The sequence below is a fragment of the Schistocerca nitens genome, chromosome 10 (assembly GCF_023898315.1).
Source record: "Schistocerca nitens isolate TAMUIC-IGC-003100 chromosome 10, iqSchNite1.1, whole genome shotgun sequence".
NCBI lineage: Eukaryota > Metazoa > Arthropoda > Insecta > Orthoptera > Acrididae > Schistocerca > Schistocerca nitens.
Genome location: NC_064623.1, coordinates 98,950,582 through 98,964,594, shown reverse-complemented (window position 1 = coordinate 98,964,594; position 14,013 = coordinate 98,950,582). Strand labels below are relative to the sequence as shown.

General features: G+C 39.4%; 1 protein-coding gene across 6 annotated transcripts in view; it reads left to right on the top strand.

Moving 5' to 3' along the window:
* The window catches only part of LOC126210051 (uncharacterized), an 895,609-nt gene that overhangs the window by 836,588 nt on the left and 45,008 nt on the right, over nucleotides 1-14,013 (top strand). For all 6 annotated transcript variants that reach the window (XM_049939166.1, XM_049939165.1, XM_049939164.1 and 3 more), the window contains 4 exons: nucleotides 204-320; nucleotides 1,491-1,573; nucleotides 4,473-4,740; nucleotides 10,610-10,837. In XM_049939166.1, the coding sequence (XP_049795123.1) occupies nucleotides 204-320; nucleotides 1,491-1,573; nucleotides 4,473-4,740; nucleotides 10,610-10,837 (696 nt within the window). The remainder of the gene's footprint in view (nucleotides 1-203; nucleotides 321-1,490; nucleotides 1,574-4,472; nucleotides 4,741-10,609; nucleotides 10,838-14,013) is intronic.

The following is a 14,013-nucleotide window of genomic DNA, read 5'->3' as shown; positions in this document are numbered from 1 at the left end:
ACCAAGATCCTTTAGAGAGACTCTCTCATATCATGAAAGACTGTGGAGTTTTGAACAGCTTCTCTCTCTCTCTCTCTCTCTCTCTCTCTCTCTCTCTCTCTCTCTCTCTTCTCTCTTTATCTGTATCTATATATAACTCAGTAGGTAGCATATTTTTTTACTTCACTGCCATCCTGCAATGATGTATATCTCTTTCATCTCAGCATGGGCCAGTAAATGGTTCTGACGACACACTTGTTCTGACTACGAGAACTCTGCACAGTTTGAACCTCGGGGATAAAAGCATGGCCTTGGAGGACATGTCTCACCAGATGTACAAGGTAAATATTCTATGTTCATTAGAAACAAGTTTAATTTTCTACTTAATGATCAAAAATCACATACTCTTCCAACTGAAATATCCACATGTTTACTGTTATATTTAATAAAAGAGACACTGATGTCACTCATCTATGTTTTAGTTAAAAAAAACATTTTCTGGGTTTCCAACCAAGTTTACAGTTCCATTTTTATGCACACTATAATCTGCGACAGTAATATTCATTGCCATAGTGATCATAAGAAACTGCAGATGCTCCACGTGCAAGTTTTGAATCTTTGTCATCCATCTTTCTTCCCTTGCTCCATTGCGAAAATTATAAAAGAAAATTACACCTCTGTAAAGACCCTATTTTGCTGTTTTTTGTCTTGAAGTTCTAGAGAGGATATAATTTATGTTTGTATTTGTCCATTTATACCATATTGCAATTACTATTGTGCTAATAAATTATTAAGTTTGGTTATAAGTCATCAGATAGTACAGACAAATATTTCACACATTACATACTGAGCTGCATTTTGCATTTTACACTGGCTATCTGAAGGTGGCTCTTAAGAAGAATCAAAACTGGTACTCAATAATTTGATGTGTGATCAATGAGTGTTATCTTGTAATAAATCTCAGTATGATCACGGTTTCCCAGTGGCGTCATTAATTTGTTCAGGTATCAACTTTTCAGTATTGCTCAAAGCTGCAGTGGTGTGTATGTACAAAGGAGGGTGAAGAAGAGTCATACAGCAGCAAGAGTAGAGAGTTATTGCAGTCACAGCTGCAATTTAATATAATTGATGGTTCATTTTGGTTATTATAGATCATATTCAGATCTTTCCAGCTTAATTATAGAGTACAAATTAACCTCATCACCACATATGGCCGTCTTAACATTAAAACACGTTTTAATGCTGAGTGGGCGGAAGTTGATGTATTACTCTATTAAACCGTAACTAAACCAAATAGATTTGAAGAAGCCTCATAATGGCTGAAACTGACAATTACCTGTATTAAATCACTGTTGTGACTGCAATAAATAACCAGTTATAACTGTGATGACAGTTTCTGCATCTCTTTGTAGACGTTATCTCTTGTCTTATATTTGTCTGTCTCCACTTTATTTGGTGTATATGACTTAATCAGTGCAGCAAAATATACACTAAATGTTACATCTGTGTAGGCGCAGCCTCTGCAGGTACCAAATGAAGCCAGCCGAGGGAAGGATTACAGGAGTCAGTTTCACAACCCCTACCTCTACAATGGGTGAGTCAAATTTACAATGGCAAATGTTAAATTATGCCCTGTCTAACACAGTCACTCCATCCGTATACAACAAAATTTAATAATTTAGTTCAGTTGGTGATTTACTAGTATGAATAACAACACTGCATCACCACAGGCCACTATGAAGATGGAAATGTTAGAGAAATTACAGAAACTTTGTACATTCATAATTAATTCTCATCTTGAATGCAGGATCGGTGGGTCTTGGAGTTTGACTTTCAAATAACATGAAACACCTACTTCAAATTTTTTCTTTTATTTTTGTCAGATGCTAGGCAAATTTGCAGACATTGGTACAGATACACTCCCACTCACCTCTGCTGCTTACATATTTATAAAAATCTAACATCAGCTTATCATGTTCTATTATTTTTTACTTTATTTACACTCGATTTTGCTATTTTACACCAATTTACATAGTTTATTATGCTGGAGGTCATTTGCCTTCTCGTTTGCACTTGAAAGTTGATGCTTTCCATGGGAAAACAGTATTAATGTTACCAAATTTTAGATTTATTACATTAGTTTCATTTTCTGCAATATTACAAATTATTTTTTTATTATCGTGCTTCAATACTTAACCACATGAATGCTATGGTTTAACTGTTTGGAAATTATTTGTCAGTTTTGTTTTTTCTTCATAAAAGTCACAGTTTATGAAGTAATTCTACAATTCACATGATGTAAACAAGGTATTGCCCCATACTTGCATATTTTTATCTGGCATTATTAATTCCACCAGTTACACTACCTAATTACCAAATGAAGCAAAATGTTTGAATTAGTAACTAAAAGTGTCAACTGTCTACTCAAGATTATATGTTAACCCTTTGCTGTGGACAAGTTAACTCGTCTGACTTTGCCACTCCCCAGATGCTGACGATGTGTTTAAATATACTCCAGGGTTTCCTTACACCTTATTTACATGTTTATGCACCCCATTCCACCAACCCTGTCACTGCTGTGGGAAAGTTACTTCCCTATCCCGGTGAATAACAAGATTTCGAGTATTTATCAGACAACATACTTGTCTCTTTGCATGCCACCATTTGCAAAAACCTTGTTTTGATATCTTGAACCATTCATGAAATATGAGGAGTGTTATGACCACAAAATTCCTGATGCCCAGGAATGGACCTGGGAGTGCCACATACAACTGTCTGCCATATATAAAAATCAGTAACTCGAGAATAAAATGAGACGTCATTCTGCTCACAATTTTAAATAAAATTTCAATATATTATCTATCTTTCATACAGAACAATTTATGAGCTAAAATCAACTATATGCCAAGTTACACAAAGCATTTTTACCTCTAACAACTCTGTAAAATTTGGTGCAGTGCTTCACTTAATTTGATGCAGCACAGTAACTATGATGAATAATGAAAAGAAATTTAGTCCTTTATAGAGCAAAGATATAAGACTGAAAGTTGTGCAAGCATCAAATTTTTTTCAGTGAATAATTTGCTTAAATTCGGGTGGTAAGCATTTCAGAGCGGCCAGAACACCATGTCTCGACAGGTGATCTCAAGTTGATTCCGTATTTCTAGATTTCCGGAAAGCTTTTGACACTGTTCCTCACAAGCGACTTCTAATCAAGCTGCGGACCTATGGGGTATCGTATCAGTTGAGCGACTGGATTCATCATTTCCTGTCAGGAAGGCCGCAGTTCGTAGTAATAGACGGCAAATCATCGAGTAAAACTGAAGTGATATCAGGTGTTCCCCAGGGAAGCGTCCTGGGACCTCTGCTGTTCCTGATCTATATAAATGACCTGGGTGACAATCTGAACAGTTCTCTTGGGTTGTTCACAGATGATGTTGTAATTTACCGTCTAGTAAGGTCATCCGAAGACCAGTATCAGTTGCAAAGCGATTTAGAAAAGATTGCTGTATGGTGTGGCAGGTGGCAGATGACACTAAATAACGAAAAATGTGAGGTGATCCACATGAGTTTCAAAAGAAATCCATTGGAATTCGATTACTCGATAAATAGTACAATTCTCAAGGCTGTCAATTCAACTAAGTACCTGGGTGTTAAAATTACGAACAACTTCAGTTGGAAAGACCACATAGATAATATTGTGGGGAAGGCGAGCCAAAGGTTGCGTTTCATTGGCAGGACACTTAGAAGATGCAACAAGTCCACTAAAGAGACAGCTTACACTACACTCGTTCGTCCTCTGTTAGAATACTGCTGCGCGGTGTGGGATCCTTAACGGGTGGGATTGACGGAGGACATCGAAAGGGTGCAAAAAAGGGCAGCTCATTTTGTATTATCACATAATAGGGGAGAGAGTGTGGCAGATATGATACGCAAGTTGGGATGGAAGTCATTAAAGCAAAGACATTTTTCGTCGCGGCGAGATCTATTTACGAAATTTCAGTCACCAACTTTCTCTTCCGAATGCGAAAATATTTTGTTGAGCCCAACCTACATAGGTAGGAATGATCATCAAAATAAAATAAGAGAAATCAGAGCTCGAACAGAAAGGTTTAGGTGTTCATTTTTCCCACGCGCTGTTCAGGAATGGAATGGTAGAGAGATAGTATGGTTGTGGTTCGACGAACCCTCTGCCGAGCACTTAAATGTGAATTGCAGAGTAATCGTGTAGATGTAGATGTCAGGATAAGGCAAGCAGTACAATGACAGAGCTGTACTCAGCCCGGAATGCAAAGAGCACATCTGCAGCAGTCATAGGATTAATGCCAAAAACTTTAAATGACAAGTTGTAGGATCAATAAATTCACGTGTATCAGGTGCTGTACAAAATTTTAGTATCATGCACTAAATTATCATCTCACTAACGTACTCAGTTCCACCTTTTCACTGGGAGATGCTCTGACTCGTACCTCTGCGCCTCATTTCTAACGAAGACACCACGCAAACGCCGCATCGACCGGTGCGGTGCCTCGGGCGTGGGGCTCCTCGGCACAGGGTCGCCCGCCGGTGCCGAACCAGGGACCGCCGGGAGGGCAGCACCAGCACCAGCACCACCAGCAGCAGCTTGGTGCGGCACCACAGCAGCACCACCAGGACTCCGGCAGCAGCGGCACCGCCAGTGCAGGCGCAGTCAGGAGGGACCACTCGGGGGAACGAGCGAGACAGGCTCAGCAGCAGCAGCAGGGCAGCGAGTCGGAGCTGGTGAGTGAGTGGGGCCTTTACGCATCTGGTGTCATACTTTGGTCGTGAAGCAGCAAGTAGGCCTATTAGGAAATTTCAGTTTGCCAACGGTGAGATGCAGGATCACTCGTATGCGGGAGGAGGAGAGGCTAGGGTTAATGAACATGGAGCTAGGGACAGTGAAACAAATGACACAGCCACAATGACCTTCCTCCTATGTCTGTACCTACAACTACTTATAAACTCCACGAGCCACCATATGGTGCATGGCTGAGGGTACCTTCTATCACTGCTAGTCATTTCTTTTCCTGTTTCACTTGCAAATGGAGTGAGGGAATAATGACTGTCTGTATATTTCCGTACAAGCCCTAATTTCTCTTATCTTGTCTCTTGGTGGCAGTAGGATCATTCTGCAGTCTGTTGCAGATGTTGGTTCTCCAATTGTGTTTTACAAAAAGGAAGATTGTGTGTTGTCTGACTTTCTACCTAGGTTATAAGGTAGAAAATTGTGATGTGTTTTCAGGTGGCTGGTTAATTCTATTTTTTTCCTAGTGATCAACAACACGTACTTACAGCATATTATACTGAGCTGTATGTATTTCATAAAATATGTGGTCTAGGGGTAGCATCTTTGATTCGTAATCAAAATGTCTTCGGTCCCGGGTTCAAAACATGCCACCACTTAAATTTTGATTAATAATCAGCATTGGCAGCCAAAGAATTCCGGCATTAGAAGTCACTCTCATTTTGCCAACGGCCTTGTTGGTTGAAGTGTGTGGAGGAAAAGGCAGAGATTCAGGGCACCCTCTTGTCCTTGGGGTGGGAAACTGCCCATAAAAGCAGAAGCCATTGGAAACCAAGGCATTAAGACACATAACTTGTATCCACAGGACATATGGCCTGTAAATAAAAAAGTTTCATGATGATCTCTCCATTGGCAAAAGATTCCAGAAGAGTCCCCAATTCAGATACCTGGGAGGGGGCTGCCAAGGAGGAGGCAACCATGAGAAAAATATTGAATAATCAATGAAAGGATAACATTCTATGAGCTGTGGTGTGGATTGTCAGAAGCTTGAATGTGGTATGGAAGCTAGAAAATCTGAAAAGGGAAATTTAAAGGCTCAATCTAAATACAGTAGGGGCCAGTGAAGTAAAATGGAGAGAAGACAAGGATTTCTGGTCAGATGAGTATAGGGTAATGTCAACAGCAGCAGAAAATGATATAACGGGAGTAGGATTCATTATGAATAGAAACATAGGGCAGGGAGAGTGTTACTCTGAACAGTTCAGTGGTATGGTTGTTCCTGTTGGTTTGCTGTCAGTTCTAACACCAATGACGATAGTTCAGGTATACGTGCCAACTTCGCAAGCTGATGACGGAGAAATAGGAGGATACTGAATGGGTATTACAGTATGTAAAGGGAGATGAGAATCTAATAGTCATGGGGACTGGAATGTTGTTATAAGGGAAGGAATAGACGAAAATGTTACAGGAGAATATGGGCTTGGGTCAGGGAATGAGGGAAGAGAAAAACTAATTGAGTTAGTAATAAATTTAAGCTAGTAATAGAATCACAAAAGGAGGAGGTATACTTGGAAAAGGCTGGTTGATATAAGAAGATTTCAGTTAGATTACATCATGGTCAGACAGAGATTCCAAAAACAGATACTGGATTGTAAGTCATACCCAGGAACAGATATAGACTCAGGTCACAATGCAGTAGTGATGAAGAGGAGGTTGAAGTTTAAGAGACTAGTAAGGAAGAATCAGTACACCAAGAAGTGGAATATGGAAGTACTAAGAACAACGAGATACGCTTGAAGTTCTCTGAGGTTATAGATACAGCAATAAGGAATAGCTCAGTAGACAATACAGTTGAAGAGGAATGGACATCTCTAAAAAGAGTAATCACAGAAGTTGGAAAGAAAAATATAGGTTCAAAGAAGGTAACTGAAAAGAAACCATGGCTAACAGAAGAAATGCTTCAATTGATCGATGAAAGAAAGAAGTAAAAAAAAGGTTCAAGGAAGTTCAGGAATACAGAAATACAAGTTGCTGAGGAATGAAATAAATAGGAACTGCAGGGAAGCTAAGATGAAATGTCTGTATGAAAAATGTGAAGAAATCAAAAAAGAAATGATTGGTATAAGGACTGACTCAGCACGGGAATTCCACTGTTAAATGCAGAGGACAGAGTAGATAGGTGAAAAGAGTACATTGAAGGCCTCTGTGAGGGGGTAGGTTTGTCTGTTGTGATAGAGGAAGAAACAGTAGTGGATTTAGAAGAGATGAGGGATCCAGTATTAGAATCAGAATTTAAGAGAGCTTTGGAGGACTTAATATCAAATAAGGCAGAAGGGATAGATAACATTCCCTCAGAATTTCTAAAATCACTGGGAGGAAGTGGCAACAAAATGACTACTCACCTCAGTGTGTAGATTGTATGAGTCTGATGACATACCATCTGACTTGCGGAGAAATATCATCCACACAATTCCCAAAACTGTAAGAGGTGACAGGTGCGAGAATTATCACATAATCAGCTTAATAGCTCATGCATCCAAGTTGTTTACAAGAATATTATACAGAAGAATGTAAAGGAAAATTGAGGGTGTGTTAGCTGACGATCAGTTTGGCTTTAGGAAAAGTAAATGCTCCAGAGAGGCAGTTCTGATGCTGCGGCTGATGATGGAAACAAGACAAAAGAAAAATCAAGACATGTTCATAGGATCTGTCGACCTGGAAAAAGTGTTCGACAGTGGAAAATGGAGCAAGATGTTCTAAATTCTGAGGAAAATGGGGGTAATTATAGGGAAAGACGACCAAGAATGAAGTGCTCGGATTAAAAAGGGTGTAAGACAGGGGTGTAGTCTTTTGCCCCTGCTGTTCAATCTGTACACCGAAGAAGCAATGCTGAAAATAAGAGAAAGGTTCAGGAGTGGAATAAAAATTCAGGGTGAAAGGATATCAATGATATGATTTGCTGATGACATTGCTATCCTGAATGACAGTGAAGAAGAATTAAATGATCTTCTGAATGGAATGAACAGTATAATTAGTAAATATGGACTGAAACATGGACTGTGGAAAAACTGGAACAGGAGATAATCCAAGCTTTTGAGATATGATGATACAGACAAATGTTGAAAGTTAGGTGCACTGATAAGATGAAGAATGAGGAGGTTCTGTGCAGAATCAGACAGGAAAGGAATATGTGGAAAACACTGACAAAGAGAAGGGAGAGGATGATAGGACATGTGTTAAGATATCAGGGAAAAACTGTAGAGAAAGACAAGACTGGAATATATCCAGCAAATAATTGAGGATGCCAGTCGCAAGTGCTACTCTGAGATGAAGAAGTAGGCACAGGAGAGGAATTTGTGGCAGCCCACATTAAATCAGTCAGAAAACTGGTGACTCAAAATAAATAAATAAAAATTAAATAATTATTTCATGCTTCTTTGTGAAAGCGGTAGTGAGAGTGAAACAAATTGTATCAGACTTATATAATATTTTACCTTTTGAAAAGCAATTTTTAATATTTTAGCTACATGCATGTCAAACTGGTTTTGTTAAGCCACTGATGACCTTACTGTTGAGCACTGTGTAGAAACAAAGAACCATCACTTGATGAATCGAGTTGGTCAGTGATGGGCAAAAGACTGTGGATAGTTAACAGTGAAATTTCAGGCCTCCTTGCAACCTGTCATCTTCCACCTGCCCCCTGACAGCCTGTCCCTCTTCCACCTACCTCTTCACACTCTGTCCTCCTTCCACTCACCGCCTCACATCCTGTCCCTCTTCCACCCACTTCTTCACAATCTGTCCCTCACCCATTCGCCTCATCACATCCTGTCCCTAATTCCACCCACCTCCCCATGCCATGTCCCTCTTCCATCCACCCACCTTGAAGCTTTGTCCCCTTCCAACCGCCTCCTCTCAACCTGTCCATCTGCCACCCACCTCCTCAGGCCCTGTCCCTCTTCCATCCAACTCCTTACACCTGATCCCTCTTCTGCCCACCTCCTCACAACTTGACCCTCTTCCACCTACCTTCTCACACCAAGTCTCTCTTCCATCCAACTCCTCACAAACTGTCTCTCTTCCAACTGCCTCTTTACACCCTGTCCATCTTCCATCCATCTCCTCAAACTCTGTCCCTCTTCCACCTGCCTCATCACACTCTGTCTCTGTTCCTGATGACTCCTTACAACCAGACAGATTTAATCAGCTCAATAAAATTTGACGGGATGCAGATGGAGAACTGTGACTCAGTCACTTCGTGATCAAGTGACAGGCTGAAAATCTAAGGAACTTGCTCTGCATCTCAGTACAAGGTGTTTTTTTATTTGCTATTTACCATCTCCTTCACCTCTCTCAGTGATTTGTTAATGTAAAAATTGCCAAGTTACACCATAATATACAGCAAGTTCTGTTAAAACAGGGTGAGTAACTCCTCCCATAGCATAACCATTGTGGTGTTCAAACTGACCTTTAAGTTGTAGATGGCTTTGCTTTTTTACATACAAGATTGAAGTTTCAGCACTACAGCATCACTGTTATGATAAGACATTGATAGACTCTGTAGGACTTGCATCATCATCAATATCATCAGATCATTTGCCCAAATGTATTTTACAAGGGCTGTCCACTTGTGTCTGCCTGTGTACCATTCTTCTCTCAGAACTATATCCCAGTTGACTCCTCTTGTTCCTGTTGTCTCCTTCACTTGATCCTGCCATCTCTTCCTCGATCTTCCTACTGGTCTTTTACCAACTTCATTGGTATGTAGTCATTGTTTTACTGCTCTTCACTCATCCATTCATGTAATGTGGCCAAACCAACTCAAATGGGCCCTTGTCACTTTTTCATTCAAAGATGTGAACACTTTAGCTTCTTCCCAATTTTTTTCATTTTTTATACTATTATGCCTAGTTTTCTGGGCCACAGTTTGTCAGAACGTCATTTTTGTAGTTCACATTTTATTTTCAACCAGTTTGATTGTTATCATGGAGATAAAGTATGACTGAAGAACAGTCTGTTGTGATCTTAAAAGGACTTGTTCATTCCAGAGTAGATCCAAAATTTGATGGTAGAACTAGCCAATTTTTGAGTTCAGTTATTCATCTCAAACAGTATCTTGTATCACTTGAAATGATAGCAGTGTACTTTCCAGCCTTATTATTCCTGTCTGATTTGGCCTGTTGGTTGACATTGCAACCATATCTCATTTATTATTAATCCCTGTGCTTCTTGAGGGCCATTCCAGACGACCAGCTTCTTGTGGACTTCTTTCTCTGTAAACCCCAAATTACATCATTATTTGCAAATGCAAATGTGCTGGTGTCCTTACTGTCAAGGGACTGCCTTGTTGAACTCCTTTAGTTGTTTAGAACCGATTATAATAAGCATTTCTGATCTATATACAACTGCAGCAGCCTTCATAAAGCATTTGACCTTTCTGAATTTGCCTTGAATAAAGATAACTGCTGAAATAGTATTTTTCAGAAAAAGTAAAATGTTTGTTTGACAGAGGAGGATGAGGGCTTTTAAATAAGATGTGGGGATCCTTAAAAAATAAGTATTAGGGGGCTTGAGTTTTGAAGAGCAACCGGTTTTAGTGAATTGTAAGTTTAGAATATTTCATTAAAGAAATTGTTTCTGCATGAACTACTTCTATTATTATCATCAGCAGTCTTTAAAATAATGCTCGAATAATAAAGTTTTGAAAAATACAGCTAAAAGGAACTGGAGATTTTATATATTCCCGTACAAGTATTACGCATTAAATAGAGAGCACAAAAGGAAGGAAAAAATAGCTGTTCCATCTTGCTACGTTCCAAATGTTGTAAATAAATTCTGTGTAATGTGTATTGCTACTTGTCACAGGTTGAAGATCAAAATTGTGGAACAGAAAATAATATGAAGGACAAGGACGGGAAAGACTGCGGTGACAAGGTTGCCGGGAAGACATTTTCAACACGAACGTACCACACCATCAAGGACATGATCTCGAGCCGTTTCGGCAGTGGGAAACTTCCCAAGGATGTGAATGCTTCTGGTGCTGATGTTGAGCAGGGAAAATCTTCGCAGGAAGGACTCAACAACAATGCTGTGGTGAGGTCACTTGCACATGAAAACAGTTTCATACATTCCCTCTTTTTTCCCACTTTCCAATCATGTATTTCACACTGTGTGTGTGTGTGTGTGTGTGTGTGTGTGTGTGTTTGTGTTTCGCGCGCGCGTGCGCAGGTGTGTGTACACACAGTAGAAATAGGAAATAAACAGCAGATCAAGTATATAATATGAAACAAAAATGTTGTTCTGCTACTTACATATGCCTAAAATGACTGCAAGTAATAATACTGAAGTGTAGCTAAATTCACCATTAATAAAATTATTATTGTAAGCCTTAGTTATAATAATGTACAGGTTATACTTGGGAGGTTAAAAAGCAAATAACACGTTAATATGGCAAGCTAAGCAACTTTTATCGAATGCTGCACTACACTTCGAAGTCACACAGATACGCGACACTATTTTTCAGTATAGTCACAGAGTCTCCAGAAATAATGGTTGGAATGTTCTACCATTCATCCAGTTTCCTGACAATAAAAGTCCACTCCTTGGTCACAGAGCCATTTAAGAACCACTGTGTGAACTTCCTCGTTATCAGAAAATCTGAAACTGCTGCAAATCAGTTGCACGATTGCCCGAACACTATTTTCTCTGGTCGATGGCCTTCCTTGCTGATCGGCATCACCTGTGTCTGGGAAGCCTTAGTCATATTGTTGACATTGTTGCAGTACTGCTGGATGTGGCATTGCACTCGGTCCACATACTGCCAGAATTTCACGGTGGACCTGTGTGCAATATACATGTTTTATCCATAAGAAATGTAATATCTCGCGTACTTCAACTTCGGAATCTGTTTCCACGTGCCACTACCTTTCACTCCCTCACTGTGTTCGTGAATCTGCAGGAGAACTGTGCTTGCAGGAAACCCAGAACATGCACTCTCTTCTGATGATGCACCACTGTCATTGCATTCAGTGGTTTCGGTGCTGGGTGAAATGTGTAACATACTTGTTGAAGTCCTCACACTGATACGGGTAACTGGGCCTCAGTGGCAATTGATTGAGTAGAGACAATATTAACACATGAAACATTTATTTTAAAATCACAAAGTCCCACCAACTTGGTCACTGATAACCCAACAACACTCAATGCAATTATCCAATACAGCATAAACACTTCCTGTGAAATTATTTCCTTAAGGAAACCGATATTAAATAAAAAACATATTACAACCATACCAATAAAATTTAATTTTACTATCATAAAAACTGAACCTTTTGTGCAATTATTTCAATTATTGTTCTTGCTTAGAAATTTCAGTTACCTTAATCTTACTTAAACCGGTAATCAGCTGCCTCCTTTCCACATTTACTCACAAGGCACATAAGCATAACCAAATCAACTATCAAGTCTTTAAACTTACAAGAATGTACAATTGAATATACTAATTTTGTTTAGGGCTTATAGAAGACTCCAATATTAACCAAATGATCTCAATGCTTACTAACTTTAGTTTTGATACAATTAGAGATGGAATCTCACATCCCTTTTAGTAACGTCTGGTTGTATCAAGACCAAATACTGTAAATACAAGACAATATCAGCTATTATACTTTTGAAAACTTTCCATTAGTCCAGCAGCTACATCAACAGTTCACGTATCTAGACACTTGAGACACGTTACTTGCGCCACTCTCTGCTTTTAGTCACTGTGCCTGTTACTTCTTCCATGCGCAAAGCTAACTGCTCTTGCCAGTGTAGCTTCCATCAAGTAAACATTTGTGCACTCACTTGGTGCCCAACATTCCACACATGCTCAGTTTTCTCCAGTCTCCATGTGTTCAATTTCTCCCCACAGCCACAAATCTTTCTCATTCCAAAACCTGCCCATTCTGCAGGTAAGCCCCTTTTTTCTCCAGTAGAGTTCCACATGCATATGCAGTGCAGTTACCAATTTTCCTAGCTGTTTTACTTACTTCAATAATCTGGTATTTTTCAAAGAAAAAAGTTTCCTATGGTTGTAACAACAGAGGCCAGGTTACTATTTGCCATGCAGTTTTACAGTGCACCCTACTATTTGCCGTTTAGCTGACAAGAATTTTCAGTCTTTCAATCTAGACAGTTGGCTAGTGATTTATGTTTTCACACTTTGTTTCAGTGTGTGGGGATTCCCAGTTTCTTGCTTTATGGTGGATGCATATTTGTTGAAGACTTTTGCAGCAGAGCAGACAACTTCACTTTGTACCTTAGACAAGGAGACAAAGTCTACGAAAAATTGTTGTGACTTGTATTGTCATTGCATAAGTCACATCCAGCTGACGCCGACAGTTAACTGTCAGAGACAAAAACTGTTAAGGAGTCAACATCCTTAAACATGGAGTACTCATAGGGTACATCATTGGTAGTGGACTGAGGCACCACATGGACTGGGTACACAACAGAATGCCACTATGTGTGATAGTCATGACTTTGGTATTTGAATATTAATTATCCAAATTGAAACTTACTTGGAGTGGAGTTTAAACAGTATTCTTTATCATGTTTCCACATAAACAATAAAATCTTCAAATTAAAATAACTTCCAGAGTATTGCACATTTTGTAAAAACAAACATATTCCTAAAACAAGTAACCTTAATACTTTCAATCCATATAAATAAATGTTCCAGAAAAAGATTATTAGTGGGGGGGGATCAAAATTTTGGAGCTTGAATTACTATGAAATTTGGAAAGTACAGGCTGTGGAGTAATTTTGATATTTGGTAGATAATTGTTGTCCTAAAGTAAAATATAAATATGTAAAACACTACTCGGATACTGCAGAGCAATAGCAGAGTAAGATCGGGCAGTCCACTGTGTTACATTTCAACTGTGAGTAATGTGGAAAGCATAACTCACAAACAAACCCTATTGTTCTCAGCCACCTGAAAATACTACACATCGTAGCACGAAGAGAAGTCGACTGCTTGGCATGCTCTGAATTGCCTAAGCTTTGGAGCTGAAAGGTCCAGATGTAATCTCCAAAATTGGGGAACTCCAGTCATCACTGCCAGCTATGACTATGGGGAACCACAAACTGTGTATCACTCGCTATTTTGCCACCTCTGCTTCACCTTCTGCACTGAGGAAGATGTACATTAGGCAGCTCTAAATGCTCTCGAAGTCACCCACTTGTGTTCATCCATGTTATACTCTTTTTTTTTTTTTGTGACCTTT